The sequence below is a fragment of the Betta splendens genome, chromosome 13 (genome assembly GCF_900634795.4).
Source record: "Betta splendens chromosome 13, fBetSpl5.4, whole genome shotgun sequence".
NCBI lineage: Eukaryota > Metazoa > Chordata > Actinopteri > Anabantiformes > Osphronemidae > Betta > Betta splendens.
This window is the reverse complement of record NC_040893.2, coordinates 3,820,038-3,831,536: the sequence shown is the minus strand read 5'-3', so window position 1 is coordinate 3,831,536 and position 11,499 is coordinate 3,820,038. Positions and strand designations below refer to the sequence as shown.

At 48.2% G+C, this 11,499-nt stretch overlaps 2 protein-coding genes across 4 annotated transcripts in view; one reads left to right on the top strand and one right to left on the bottom strand.

Annotated features, from left to right (window-relative positions):
• Nucleotides 1–11,499, bottom strand: part of snx19b (sorting nexin 19b) — a 58,258-nt gene that overhangs the window by 14,883 nt on the left and 31,876 nt on the right. The gene's annotated exons all lie outside the window — the stretch shown is intronic.
• On the top strand, nucleotides 4,705–10,490 carry LOC129604971 (uncharacterized). Its single transcript, XM_055513753.1, has 2 exons — nucleotides 4,705–5,916; nucleotides 7,282–10,490. Exons 1-2 carry the CDS (start codon nucleotides 4,897–4,899, stop codon nucleotides 7,555–7,557), a joined length of 1,296 nt encoding a protein of 431 aa, XP_055369728.1. The 5' UTR covers nucleotides 4,705–4,896; the 3' UTR covers nucleotides 7,558–10,490.

Below are 11,499 nucleotides of genomic sequence, written 5' to 3'. Positions count from 1 at the left end.
CTAATCAATTTTCCTCGCTTTTTCCAAACAAAATCAATTATCACAAAAAAATCTCTCACACTGGGCCAAGCCAAGTAAGGATTTAAATTTGATTAAGAGTTTGTTGGAAGTTGTTAGAGGCGATTGTCATGGGAAAAATTGTGTCTTCCTTATTTCTATGCAGTTATTATACGACTTATGATTTATGTTTTGCATTTAATATTTTATGTCTTGTCTTACTGTATGCATTTCAATGATTGTCTCTGCCTGATAGACTCTCGTCTCAAGCCTCCAAACCCAAGGCCAGGGTGTTGTGTCTCCCTGTATGTTGAGACTTGGTGCTCCTTTCTCACAGATGCAGGTGTGAGAAAGTAAAAATCTTCACACACTGCGTCTGGGAGGAGATGGTGCATGTAATTTGATTGGGCTAGACAGACATTCCACCCTAGTTGGACAGAGAAGCTAAAAGGCAGAAACAACTTGAGGATTGTGTGATCTTTGCATTATACCTCCGTGGTGTATGTTCTGATCTCCCCAGCTGGCTTTTTATTTGCTTTCCTCATTATTGTTATTTTCTTTATTATTTCAATAAATCGCACAAAAGGACAACTCTCTCTCATCTGCCTTTATTGCAAAAATTCCACCACAGAAATTGGCGTTGTCGGCAGGATCCCGCGGCAGGTCGTCTGGACGGCGTGATCAGGGACGGCGGTCCTGAGGACTAGGTTCGCTCAGCCTCCAAACCTCTACAGCAGTTCTGAGTGGGAGGACTGCTCACCCGTCTGGATCGCCTCTGACGAGATCCAACGAACTCAAAATCCAACCTCTACTCTGCCCGGTGAGAGAGATTCCGTTTTGTTGCGACTTATTGAGGAAAAAAAAAAAAAGAAAACGGGTTTGAAATTGGTTTCATTACTTGGCTCTGATCATTTGGTTTAGGGAAAGTAAGGCAAATAACAATTAATTATAAAACATCCCCAACTAGACTTTAACAACGACAAAGGAAAATATAATAATTAGGACCAAACAACATTTTAATTTTAAAATTTAATATTCGGGTAGGGAAATTAACTAGGTGAAGGTCTGCTCTGGGTGGTGAGACGTTGGTTGCTAAGGGTTGGCTCGTGGAACCGAGCTTCCGTCTGTACTGAGGATACAGACATGTTTTTTTGATCTGTGCGTGGTCCACACGTGGGGGACTGAGTATAAAAGACGGCTTCTGAAAGAGGGAGTGCGTTTGCAGAGTGAAGTATTTTCAAGATACGAGGGACCCGGGCCTAGAGGGGCCTAACGTTGAGGAAATACTTCGTGAAAGACTCTGTCGCCAGATCAGGTTGGTTCCCTTTTTACGGAGACGTCCGATAAAAAGGCATTTTGGGAAGGTTCCGGCCGGAACACACAAAAAATCTAAGGCAGGAAACCGCTGGACTCTGAAAGATGGGTTCGGGGCAATCCAAGTCGTCACCACCAGACAGTAACATTACGAAATTAATGAGGGGTAATGATGAGTGCGTGTCATGTCTTCACGACTGGACAAAACATTATGGGTTTCAAGAGGGTGGTTCACTCAGTGTGAAGGACATACGCGCTTTAAAAGAAAAATTAGAAGAAAAGGAGAAACAGCTCCGTAAAAGCAAAACAATTAAAGTTAAAACTTTAGAGGAAATTGAATTAAATAATAGATGCCTTGAAATATGGGTTAAAGAATCCGAATGCAGGGAAAGATTAAAATGCCAAAAAGAACTAGGAGGGAGAAAGGATGAGAGTGGTGACGTAGCTGGCAGAAAAGATAACAACTCTGTGGAAGCTTGCACACCGCCACCATACACACATACACACACACAACATGATGAGAAACAGAGCGCTCCCACTGTTTCTGCTTTGTATCCTTTTGCAGAGCTGAGCGCGATCAAGGTGAATCCCGACCTGGACTCCTTCTACGTCAGCAGGAGGGCCGGGCAGGGTGGACAGCAGGACCAACAGCCTGACCAACAGCAACAGCCTGCCCCATATCAGCCTGCCCCATATCAACAGCCTGGCCCACACCAACAGCCTGGCCAACCTCTGTTATCAGGAGCTGCAACATCAGCTGCAGAGCAGTCAGAGCATGTGGAGGACAGTGTAAATGCCACACTAACTCCTGGAACGGTGGCACGGATGTTCTGGGACGATTCACCTGTCGGCTTCATTCCTACATCATCCACTGCCACAGGCTCTGCCCATGCACCAACTGCCACTACGAGTGCTGCCTCTGCAACTACCAGCGTTCGTACCCTGAGGAGCAACACACCAGTAGCTCCAGAAATCAGCTTGCCCATGGTGGAAGTGGCCGGCCCTGAAGGAAGCATGTTAGTGCACAGACCATGGACTAGCGCTGACATAGCTGACTTTGCTCAAAATCTCCCAGACATCACTGTATCAGGAAAGACATTCGGTGCCAACCTTCTGGCTTTCTGCCAGGAGTACAGACCCACTGGAGCTGAGATCCGTCGCATCCTGGCCAAGCGTCTTTCAGCCTGTGAATATCAAAAACTGACTGGACAATTGCCTGATGTGACACTTGCTCTCAAACACAAAGACTGGACAAACAACTTAAATGATGGATTCGTTGCCGCAGTGAGGACGCTTGTCACCCACCTCGAAACTGCGTTCCCCGATAAAGTCTGTATGATTAAAGTCACCACATGCAAACAACAACCAGAGGAATCAGTTGATGACTTTGTTCACCGCCTCACCACCGCATACAACACACATGGAGGGGTTCATCCTCCCGCAGAAGGAATGGGAGGACCTGTTTGTTCACCGTATGAGAGCCATCTGTGTGAACTTGTGATAAAAGGTTTACTCCCTGAAGTTTCGGAGGCTGTGAAGCAGTCATACATTGGATGGAAGGAAGACGCACGTTTGTCTGATCTCACCAGACACGCACGCCATGCTTACGACACTCTTCAGCAAAGAAAGATGGCGAGGAAAGAAAGACAACAGAGTGAGCTGCATCTACCGTCCTTGGAGATGTTCTCTGCGAGGGGCACAATTCATAACAACGGCAGAGGCATGGGAGGCAGGCCCCGCGGGCGCGGGAGGGGGAGAGACCCCAGACGGGACTGGCCCAACAGAGACGTCAGAGCCACATTTGGAAATCCAGGGAATATTTGCCATTTTTGCGGCGAACCAGGACACTGGAAGAAGAACTGCCCTTTGCTACGCCAGCACCCACCCTCCCGGGCACTCTCGTCAGACTGACTAGAGGAGGAGCCCAGCGAAGGTTTCCGTTCACATGATGACGTAGACGGTACCGCACAGACACACACACACTCGATCACACTTGATACATGCTCAATCGATTCAAATTCATGCTTGCCTGCTTGCAATGAAGACTTGCTTTCTGCTCAAAATATCCCACAGAGTGATTCTGAAAAGAATAACAGCTAAATGACAACTGCTGCATGACTTTACAGTCAAATGGTTTCAAACAATTTCCTGAGTTTGCTCTGACGGTTCAAGGTGAACGTATGGTGTTTTTAGTAGACTCAGGAGCAACAAATTCGGTAATAAAATCTTCCATGTTTTCCAATCCACCTAAAATGAGTGGACGATTTGTGCACACTATAGGTTCGTCTGGCCAGACAATAAAAGAAAAACTTACTGTGCCTCTGTCTTGCACAACATCGGACGGCAAGACACTCAAACATTCATTTTTGCTTTCAAACTTATGCCCAGTTAATCTATTAGGAAGAGATCTCATGTGTAATTTAGGAATTTCACTGATTTCCACTCCGGAGGGAGTGCAGGTCACAACCACAGACAATGTAAATAATTTTTCTTTTGTTTGTGTTAATTTCAGCTCAGAGCCGCTGCTCTACTCTTATCAGTGGCTGCTGAAGGGAGAGGCTGTAACTAAGGCCCTCATACAGGCTGCTCGACAGCTTGTTTCCTCACAGAATACGACCTTTAGAGACGCATCTGACCTGTCTTGTACAGCACATGTGTCCACTGGTCCTGATGAAGAGTTTGAAAAATCATGGTTACGCACATCTGCGGACAAACTAACCTCAACCTCTCTATTCTGGGATGAACATAGGTCTGCGCTTGCGATTTCTCTCACTAACGAACAAGAGAGATTTGTTGATGCTTATTCTACAGATCCACATGTCCTTCTGTCAAAACATAACGGAGACAGATGGCAGGACTTGGGTCCTTTCGTGGACAGATGTCAACGGGAAGGAGACTTCCGACCCGAATGTGATGTATTCACCTACCTTGCATGCTTACAAAAAACTTTTTCAGTCCAACTTTCATGCGCAGCGTACAGTGCACTTGGTACCTCAACATTCCACACACACTCCACACCACGTGTTTTTGTCGGAGGACGCTCTGACGCAGTATCCAGCCTTACAGGAAGTTCCAGCTTCCCTGTGGGCCACACACAAATATGATGTAGGTTTGATCAAAGGATGTGACCCAGTGGTCATCACGCCAAAATCTGACTACAGACCATGCAAACCGCAATACCCTTTAAAGAGAGAAGCAATTGAAGGAATAACACCGGTGTTTAACTCTCTTTTGAAAGCAGGAGTCATCGTCCCATGTGACACCTCTCCAGTGAGGACTCCACTCTTCCCAGTTAAGAAAATCAGAGACAAAGGACAGCCAACAGAATGGAGGTTTGTCCAGGATCTGCAAGCAGTAAATGCGGCGGTCCAACCACGCGCGCCTACGGTACCGAACCCCTACACCATTCTTTCTCAGGTTCCGCCCAAGGCTAAATTTTTTTCAGTAATTGATTTGGCTAATGCTTTTTTCAGCGTGCCCGTCCACAAAGACAGCCAATTCTGGTTCGCTTTTGAATTCAACGGAAAGTCATATACCTTTACCAGACTATGCCAGGGGTATTCAGAAAGCCCTACAATTTACAATATGGCACTGAAGGACAGCCTGGATGATCTTGTCTTGTCCCCAGGCACCGCCCTGCTGCAGTACGTTGACGACTTGATGATCTGCAGTGAGGATCAGGAAACTTGCACAGCAGACACAATCAAGCTGCTGAAACACCTGCATGCTGCTGGACACAGAGCAAGTCTGTCTAAATTGCAGTTTGTTCAGACTGAAGTTACCTTCCTAGGTCACATCATCACCGGTGAAGGAAAATCCATTTCACCTAAAAGAGCTGAAGCTATTCAGAACCTGCGTAAACCGTGCACATACAAACAGCTTATGTCCTTTTTAGGCATGTGCTCTTATTGCAGGAATTTCATTCCTAACTGCGCCGTCTTGGAGGCTCCGCTTAGAGCGCTGATGCAGACGTCTTCTGCATCCACCACCCGCCTCACGTGGACGTCTGAGGCTGAACAGGCGTTCACCGACCTCAAACGTGCTCTTCAGTCGGCTCCTACTTTGGGTCTACCTGACCCTACGCGACCTTTCACCCAAACAGTGGATGAGAAATCAGGTTGTATGACCTCTGTCCTTCTACAGGATCACGGAGGACGTCCGCGCCCTGTAGCCTATTTCTCTGCTAAGCTTGACCCAGTCGCTGCGGGGCTCCCACGATGCCTCCGAGCAGTGGCTGCGGCAGAGAAAGCCGTGCTGGCATCACGTGACATTGTTGGGTATTCTGATGTCACCCTGCTGGTTCCTCATGCCGTGTCTTTGATCCTTTTGGAACAAAAAACATCACATCTTTCTACAGCCCGATGGCTTAGATACAACACCATCTTACTGGACATGCCAAACATCACTGTCAAAAGGTGCAATGTGCTTAACCCAGCCACTTTGTTTCCAGGCCCTGACGATGGCGAGCCTCACAACTGTGTTTCGGTGTTGAACCAGGTCTGCACTCCGCGCCCAGATCTGTCGGAGGTGCCAATTCCTAACTGTGACCTCGTTCTCTTTGTTGATGGCTCCGCCTCTAGAGACCCTGCTTCGGGCCGCTGTCAGGTTGGATATGCAGTCTGCACCTCTCATACTGTTTTACAGTCTGGCCCTTTGCCAGGACATTACTCTGCTCAGGCTGCGGAGTTGATCGCACTGACCGAAGCCTGTAAATTGGCTGAAGGGAAGTCTGCTACTATCTACACAGACTCCAGATACGCTTTTGGCGTTACGCATGACTTTGGTGCTCTGTGGAAACACAGAAAGTTTTTGAAATCTGATGGCAAACCTATCTTGCATCATGATAAGGTTGCTGATCTGCTCGACGCAATTCTGTTACCGGCTGCAATTGCTGTATGTAAGTGTCCCGCACACACTGGGGGCACTGATCCCATCTCTGCTGGAAACGCACGCGCTGATGCTGCTGCGAAGGCAGCTGCCCGACTTCCCCTTCCTCTTGCTCCCTGCCTCTTATCCTCCACCTCTACCCAACCTCCCTCTCCTCCCTCTGCTCTGCCTGATCTTCAGACATTCTCTACCCCACAGGAACGCAAGCTCTGGCTGACGAATGGCGCCACCAGTAGCCATGGCGTTTGGTATGGGCCCGACGGCAAACCTTGCCTACCTAAACACTTTTTCCCTCATTTCGCGAAGTTGACACATGGATTAGACCATGTATCAAAGGGGGGAATGTTAGATGCTCTTACAAAACATTGGTACACTAAGGGATTTTCAATCTATGCGCAAAAATACTGTGAAGCGTGTATGACATGCGCCCAACACAACCCAGGTAAGACGACTGCCAAACCACTGGCAGCTCACCCACCACCGGAACAGGCGTTCCGGTGGTGGAACCATTTAATGCTGGACTTCATCGAACTAACGCCGGCAGAAGGTAAAAAGTATTGTTTAGTGATTGTTGATATGTGGTCAAAATGGGTGGAGGCCTTCCCAGCTAAACATGCTAACAGCCATGCAGTTACCAAAGCCTTGCTGACAGAAATAATTCCCAGATGGGGGATTCCATCTAAAATCAGCAGTGACAACGGCTCACATTTTGCAAACCAAGCCCTCGAGGAAGTGGGAAAGTTTCTGAACATCGACATCAGAAAGCACTGCTCTTACCACCCTCAAAGCGGAGGGGCGGTAGAGAGAGAGAATGGCACTTTGAAAAACAAACTGGCTAAATGCTGCTCAGAGACTGGTCTCAAGTGGACTCAGGCTCTTCCCATTGTGCTCTCATACATGAGAATGAGGAGAAGGATGAGAACAAACCTCAGCCCGTATGAGATCCTATTTGGTAGACCTCCTATGATGGGACTCCACCCTGAGACTGAGACTAGGATTTTACCACCTACTGAAATGTGCGAAGACGCAATGCTACAGTACTGTAAGAACTTATCCTCTGTTCTGTCCCAAATCTCCAAACAGGTGAAAGCGGCTCTGCCCAAACAGGCGACAGAACCACTGCACATCATTCAACCAGGAGACTGGGTGATCATTAAGGAGCTTCGCAGGAAGCACTGGAACTCAAAGCGGTGGCAAGGTCCCTTCCAAGTCCTTCTGACGACCAACACGGCTGTGAAGATCGCAGAAAGAGCGACTTGGATCCACTCCAGCCACTGCAGGAAGGTCCCGGATCCGACAGACGACCCTCCATCTGCATCTACACCACACGAGAAAGCCACCACTGACGAAAAGAACTGAGAAGGACGACCCTCGCTGTGCTCACACACGCACTGAGGCGAGGCTGCGTTGACCGTTCAGCTAAAGGTGTGAGCCAAGCGCCGCCTGAAGCTGCGCCGGTGAATCACACTGTCAGACCATACATCTACACACACGTTCCTGAGAAAACACACACACGAGCAGCCTTGAGTTGCCGACGCTGGACGACGTGTAGACTCTTCACATCACGGGAGTGACAGTGACTCAGACGACATTGGGAGGAAACCTGGCGGTGATAACGAACCCCAAGTGTCTCTGTGATCAGCTGATCACAACCTGAAGAACCCCAACGAACTGTCAAGGTGTCAACAAACAGGTTGGAAACAATCTAACACCACTGTTCAACAGGAAGAAGAAGACATTGAATGTGATCCTGTTGTTTTAATCTTCACTGTATATTACTTTAATATTCGCTCTAAATTGTGTGGTTGATTTACATGTATGCCTCTCTGTGATTTTATCCACTATTTTTTAACAAAACATTTTACATTTCCACTTGATTTACACTTTCGCACAAATTTTTATCTCCCTCTGACGCAAAATGACATCTACCAGACGAAGCAAGATAAAAATGATTGTCATATCAACCATTGCGGTGACATGTGTGACCCTCCTGTATCTCTGGAGGACTCACACATTTGTTCATTATAGATCCAAGCGCGATATTAAGGACCCTAAAGCCTGGCAGCTTGCCCAAAACTATGTAAATCAGAACCCCACAGGAAACTTATGGTTAGCGTACCTCAAGTACACATCTAAAACCCTCACAAACAATTCATGCGTCGCATGTGCTGTAGCCAGACCCGATCTCATGGCTGTGCCCACTCCCTTTAACAGCAGTGAGTGTTACACCGAGCGACAACTGCAAAATAAAGACACCGGGTGTAGATACACTGCGGACCCCAGCACTCCGAGATGTGATCCGGCTTGCAAAATGCGCGCCTTGCACAATCTAGGCAAGGGTATGGAGATGTACAGTCCTGTCACACATAAGAAAGTCGAGGTGGCCGACATCAAGATAATGGAAAAGGAGCCTGCGGCTTCCTTGTATTACACGGTGTGTACCACGTGTCAGTTTGAATGTTTCACCTCCAGTCTCGACGGAGGAGTGGATGTAGGCCACTTCCCCAATTGCCACCTGACATGGGACGTCTCCAACGCGCACGGACTTAACCCTGAAAACCAAGTGATCCGGTTTGCAGTTCCGACAAACGCGGATGCCGTCCCTTCGCCCTCATATACCTATAGGATTAATAATGTCTCACACGTTGCCCCATCCTCCACTGACTTAGTCCAGCAAAGGAAGCCCTTGTCTGACATGTGGTGGCTCTGTGGGGATCACCCCAGGGCCACCTTACCAACCAATTGGACCGGCACCTGTACTCAGGTAATGTTCCTCACAGGGGGAATACATCTTCTACCCTCAGCTCCACAGAAACACTCACGCACCAGGCGCGGGGCTCCAGGCGGTTCCTTGGACCCCGAGCTCTACATAGATGCAATAGGCGTACCACGAGGAGTGCCGGAAGAGTTTAAGGCTCGCAACGAGCATGCGGCGGGGTGGACGAGTGCTATTCCCTTTATGGGCCCCATAATAGAGGTTAACAAGAATTCGGCCTGGATCAACTATCTTTATTACAATCAACAGCGTTTCATCAACAAAACTGCAGGCGGAATGAGAGGCATGTCTGGGCAGCTGGCTCCTACGTCTCAGATGACTTGGCAGAATAGAATGGCAGTGGACATGCTGCTGGCGGAGAAAGGAGGTGTCTGCGTTATGTTTGGAGAAGCGTGCTGTACTTTTATCCCTAACAACACTGATTCTAATGGCACTGTGACAAAGGCTATTGAGGGCCTTGAGAGTCTTAGAGACGAATGGGCTAGAAACTCCGGCGTTGATCCGTCCCCTTGGGGCTGGCTAGACCAAACTTTTGGAAAATGGAAATCAATTTTCATGTCGGCAATAGTCTCGCTTATCATCTTCATGGCCGTGATCATGTTGCTTGGTTGTTGTGTTATTCCTCTGATTAGGGGTCTCATCATGCGTGCGACATCAGCGGCGCTTTCGTACCAAATGACACAATGCACTACATTCAGGAATCCGGACACCGACTCACTCATTGATTCTGATGCTGACTCTGTAGAGGATGATGTTGACGTTGATAACGAGGACCACAAAGATAACTCCACAATAGTTTGAATTACCATACAATCTTCTGCCCATTTTTGCTTAACTGAACATGAACTGATTGAAATCGCTTATAGGCTTATTTCCCTTTCTTTCCAGAAGCTCATACACAAGGGTTATTCTAGTATAACTACCCGCAAAAACAGCTCACGATCTTTTATCCCTACGCCATTTACATTTGTATAAGCAATACGATTAACGAATCACATGTTTGACAATTTTTCTTCTTAGTGCTTGATTAATGTGTAATCAAAAGGGGGGAGTGTCATGGGAAAAATTGTGTCTTCCTTATTTCTATGCAGTTATTATACGACTTATGATTTATGTTTTGCATTTAATATTTTATGTCTTGTCTTACTGTATGCATTTCAATGATTGTCTCTGCCTGATAGACTCTCGTCTCAAGCCTCCAAACCCAAGGCCAGGGTGTTGTGTCTCCCTGTATGTTGAGACTTGGTGCTCCTTTCTCACAGATGCAGGTGTGAGAAAGTAAAAATCTTCACACACTGCGTCTGGGAGGAGATGGTGCATGTAATTTGATTGGGCTAGACAGACATTCCACCCTAGTTGGACAGAGAAGCTAAAAGGCAGAAACAACTTGAGGATTGTGTGATCTTTGCATTATACCTCCGTGGTGTATGTTCTGATCTCCCCAGCTGGCTTTTTATTTGCTTTCCTCATTATTGTTATTTTCTTTATTATTTCAATAAATCGCACAAAAGGACAACTCTCTCTCATCTGCCTTTATTGCAAAAATTCCACCACAGCGATCCAGACAGGTTAGCAGTCCTCCCAACTCTAAATGTCTGTAGAGGTTTGGAGGCTGGTCGACCGTAGTCCTCAGGACTATCGTCCCTGCTCACACTATCCAGACGACCTGCAGCGGATCCTGTTCTGTTCTGTTCTGTTCTGTTCTGTTCTGTTCTGTTCTGTTCTGTTCTGTTCTGTTCTGTTCTGTTCAATTCAATTCAATTCAATTCAATCATCTGCCTCGACCGTCAAGCGGGGGAGAAGCACATCTACTGGAGAGAAAGAGACAAAGTTAGTTGAACATAGAACAATGATGGGAGGTTATTGGACAGGCACCACAGGTTCCTCACCTGTCTTTACCTCTGTTGCTGCCCGGTCACACCCAGCTACAGCCCAGTCAAGCCAGGCTTCTGCCCCGTCAAGCTCCGTTGCCGCCCAGCCAAACCAGGTCTCTATTCCTGTCCCTGTTGGCTCCAGGGAGGACGCTATTCCTGTCCCTGTTGGCTCGAGAGAGGACGCCATTCCTGTCCCTGTTGGCTCCAGAGAGGACGCCATTCCCGCCCCTGTTGGCTCCAGAGAGGATGCCATTCCTGTCCCTGTCGGCCCTGAAGAGGTCGTTCCTGTCCCTGTCGGCCCCAAAGAGGTCATTCCTGTTCCTATCGGCCCCGAAGAGGTTGTTCCTGTTCCTGTCGGCTCCAAAGAGGTCGTTCCTGGTCCTGTTGGCCCCGAAGAGGTTGTTCCTGTTCCTGTCGGCCTCGGAGAGGTCGTCCCAGCTCCTGTCGGCCTCGGAGAGGTCGTCCCTGCTCCTGTCGGCCTCATCCCGGGTGGTCCGACCACGTGTGCCTCAGCTCCTGGTGGTCCGACCAGAGCCCGTTGTTCGTCCCTGAGCACCCTGTTTGCCGTTCCCGTCCAGTGGCTGCTGGGTCGGGACGCTCTCCTCGTCACCACCCTCCATAAGAGGGGGTTTTAGGCCCTGTGGGGTCTTC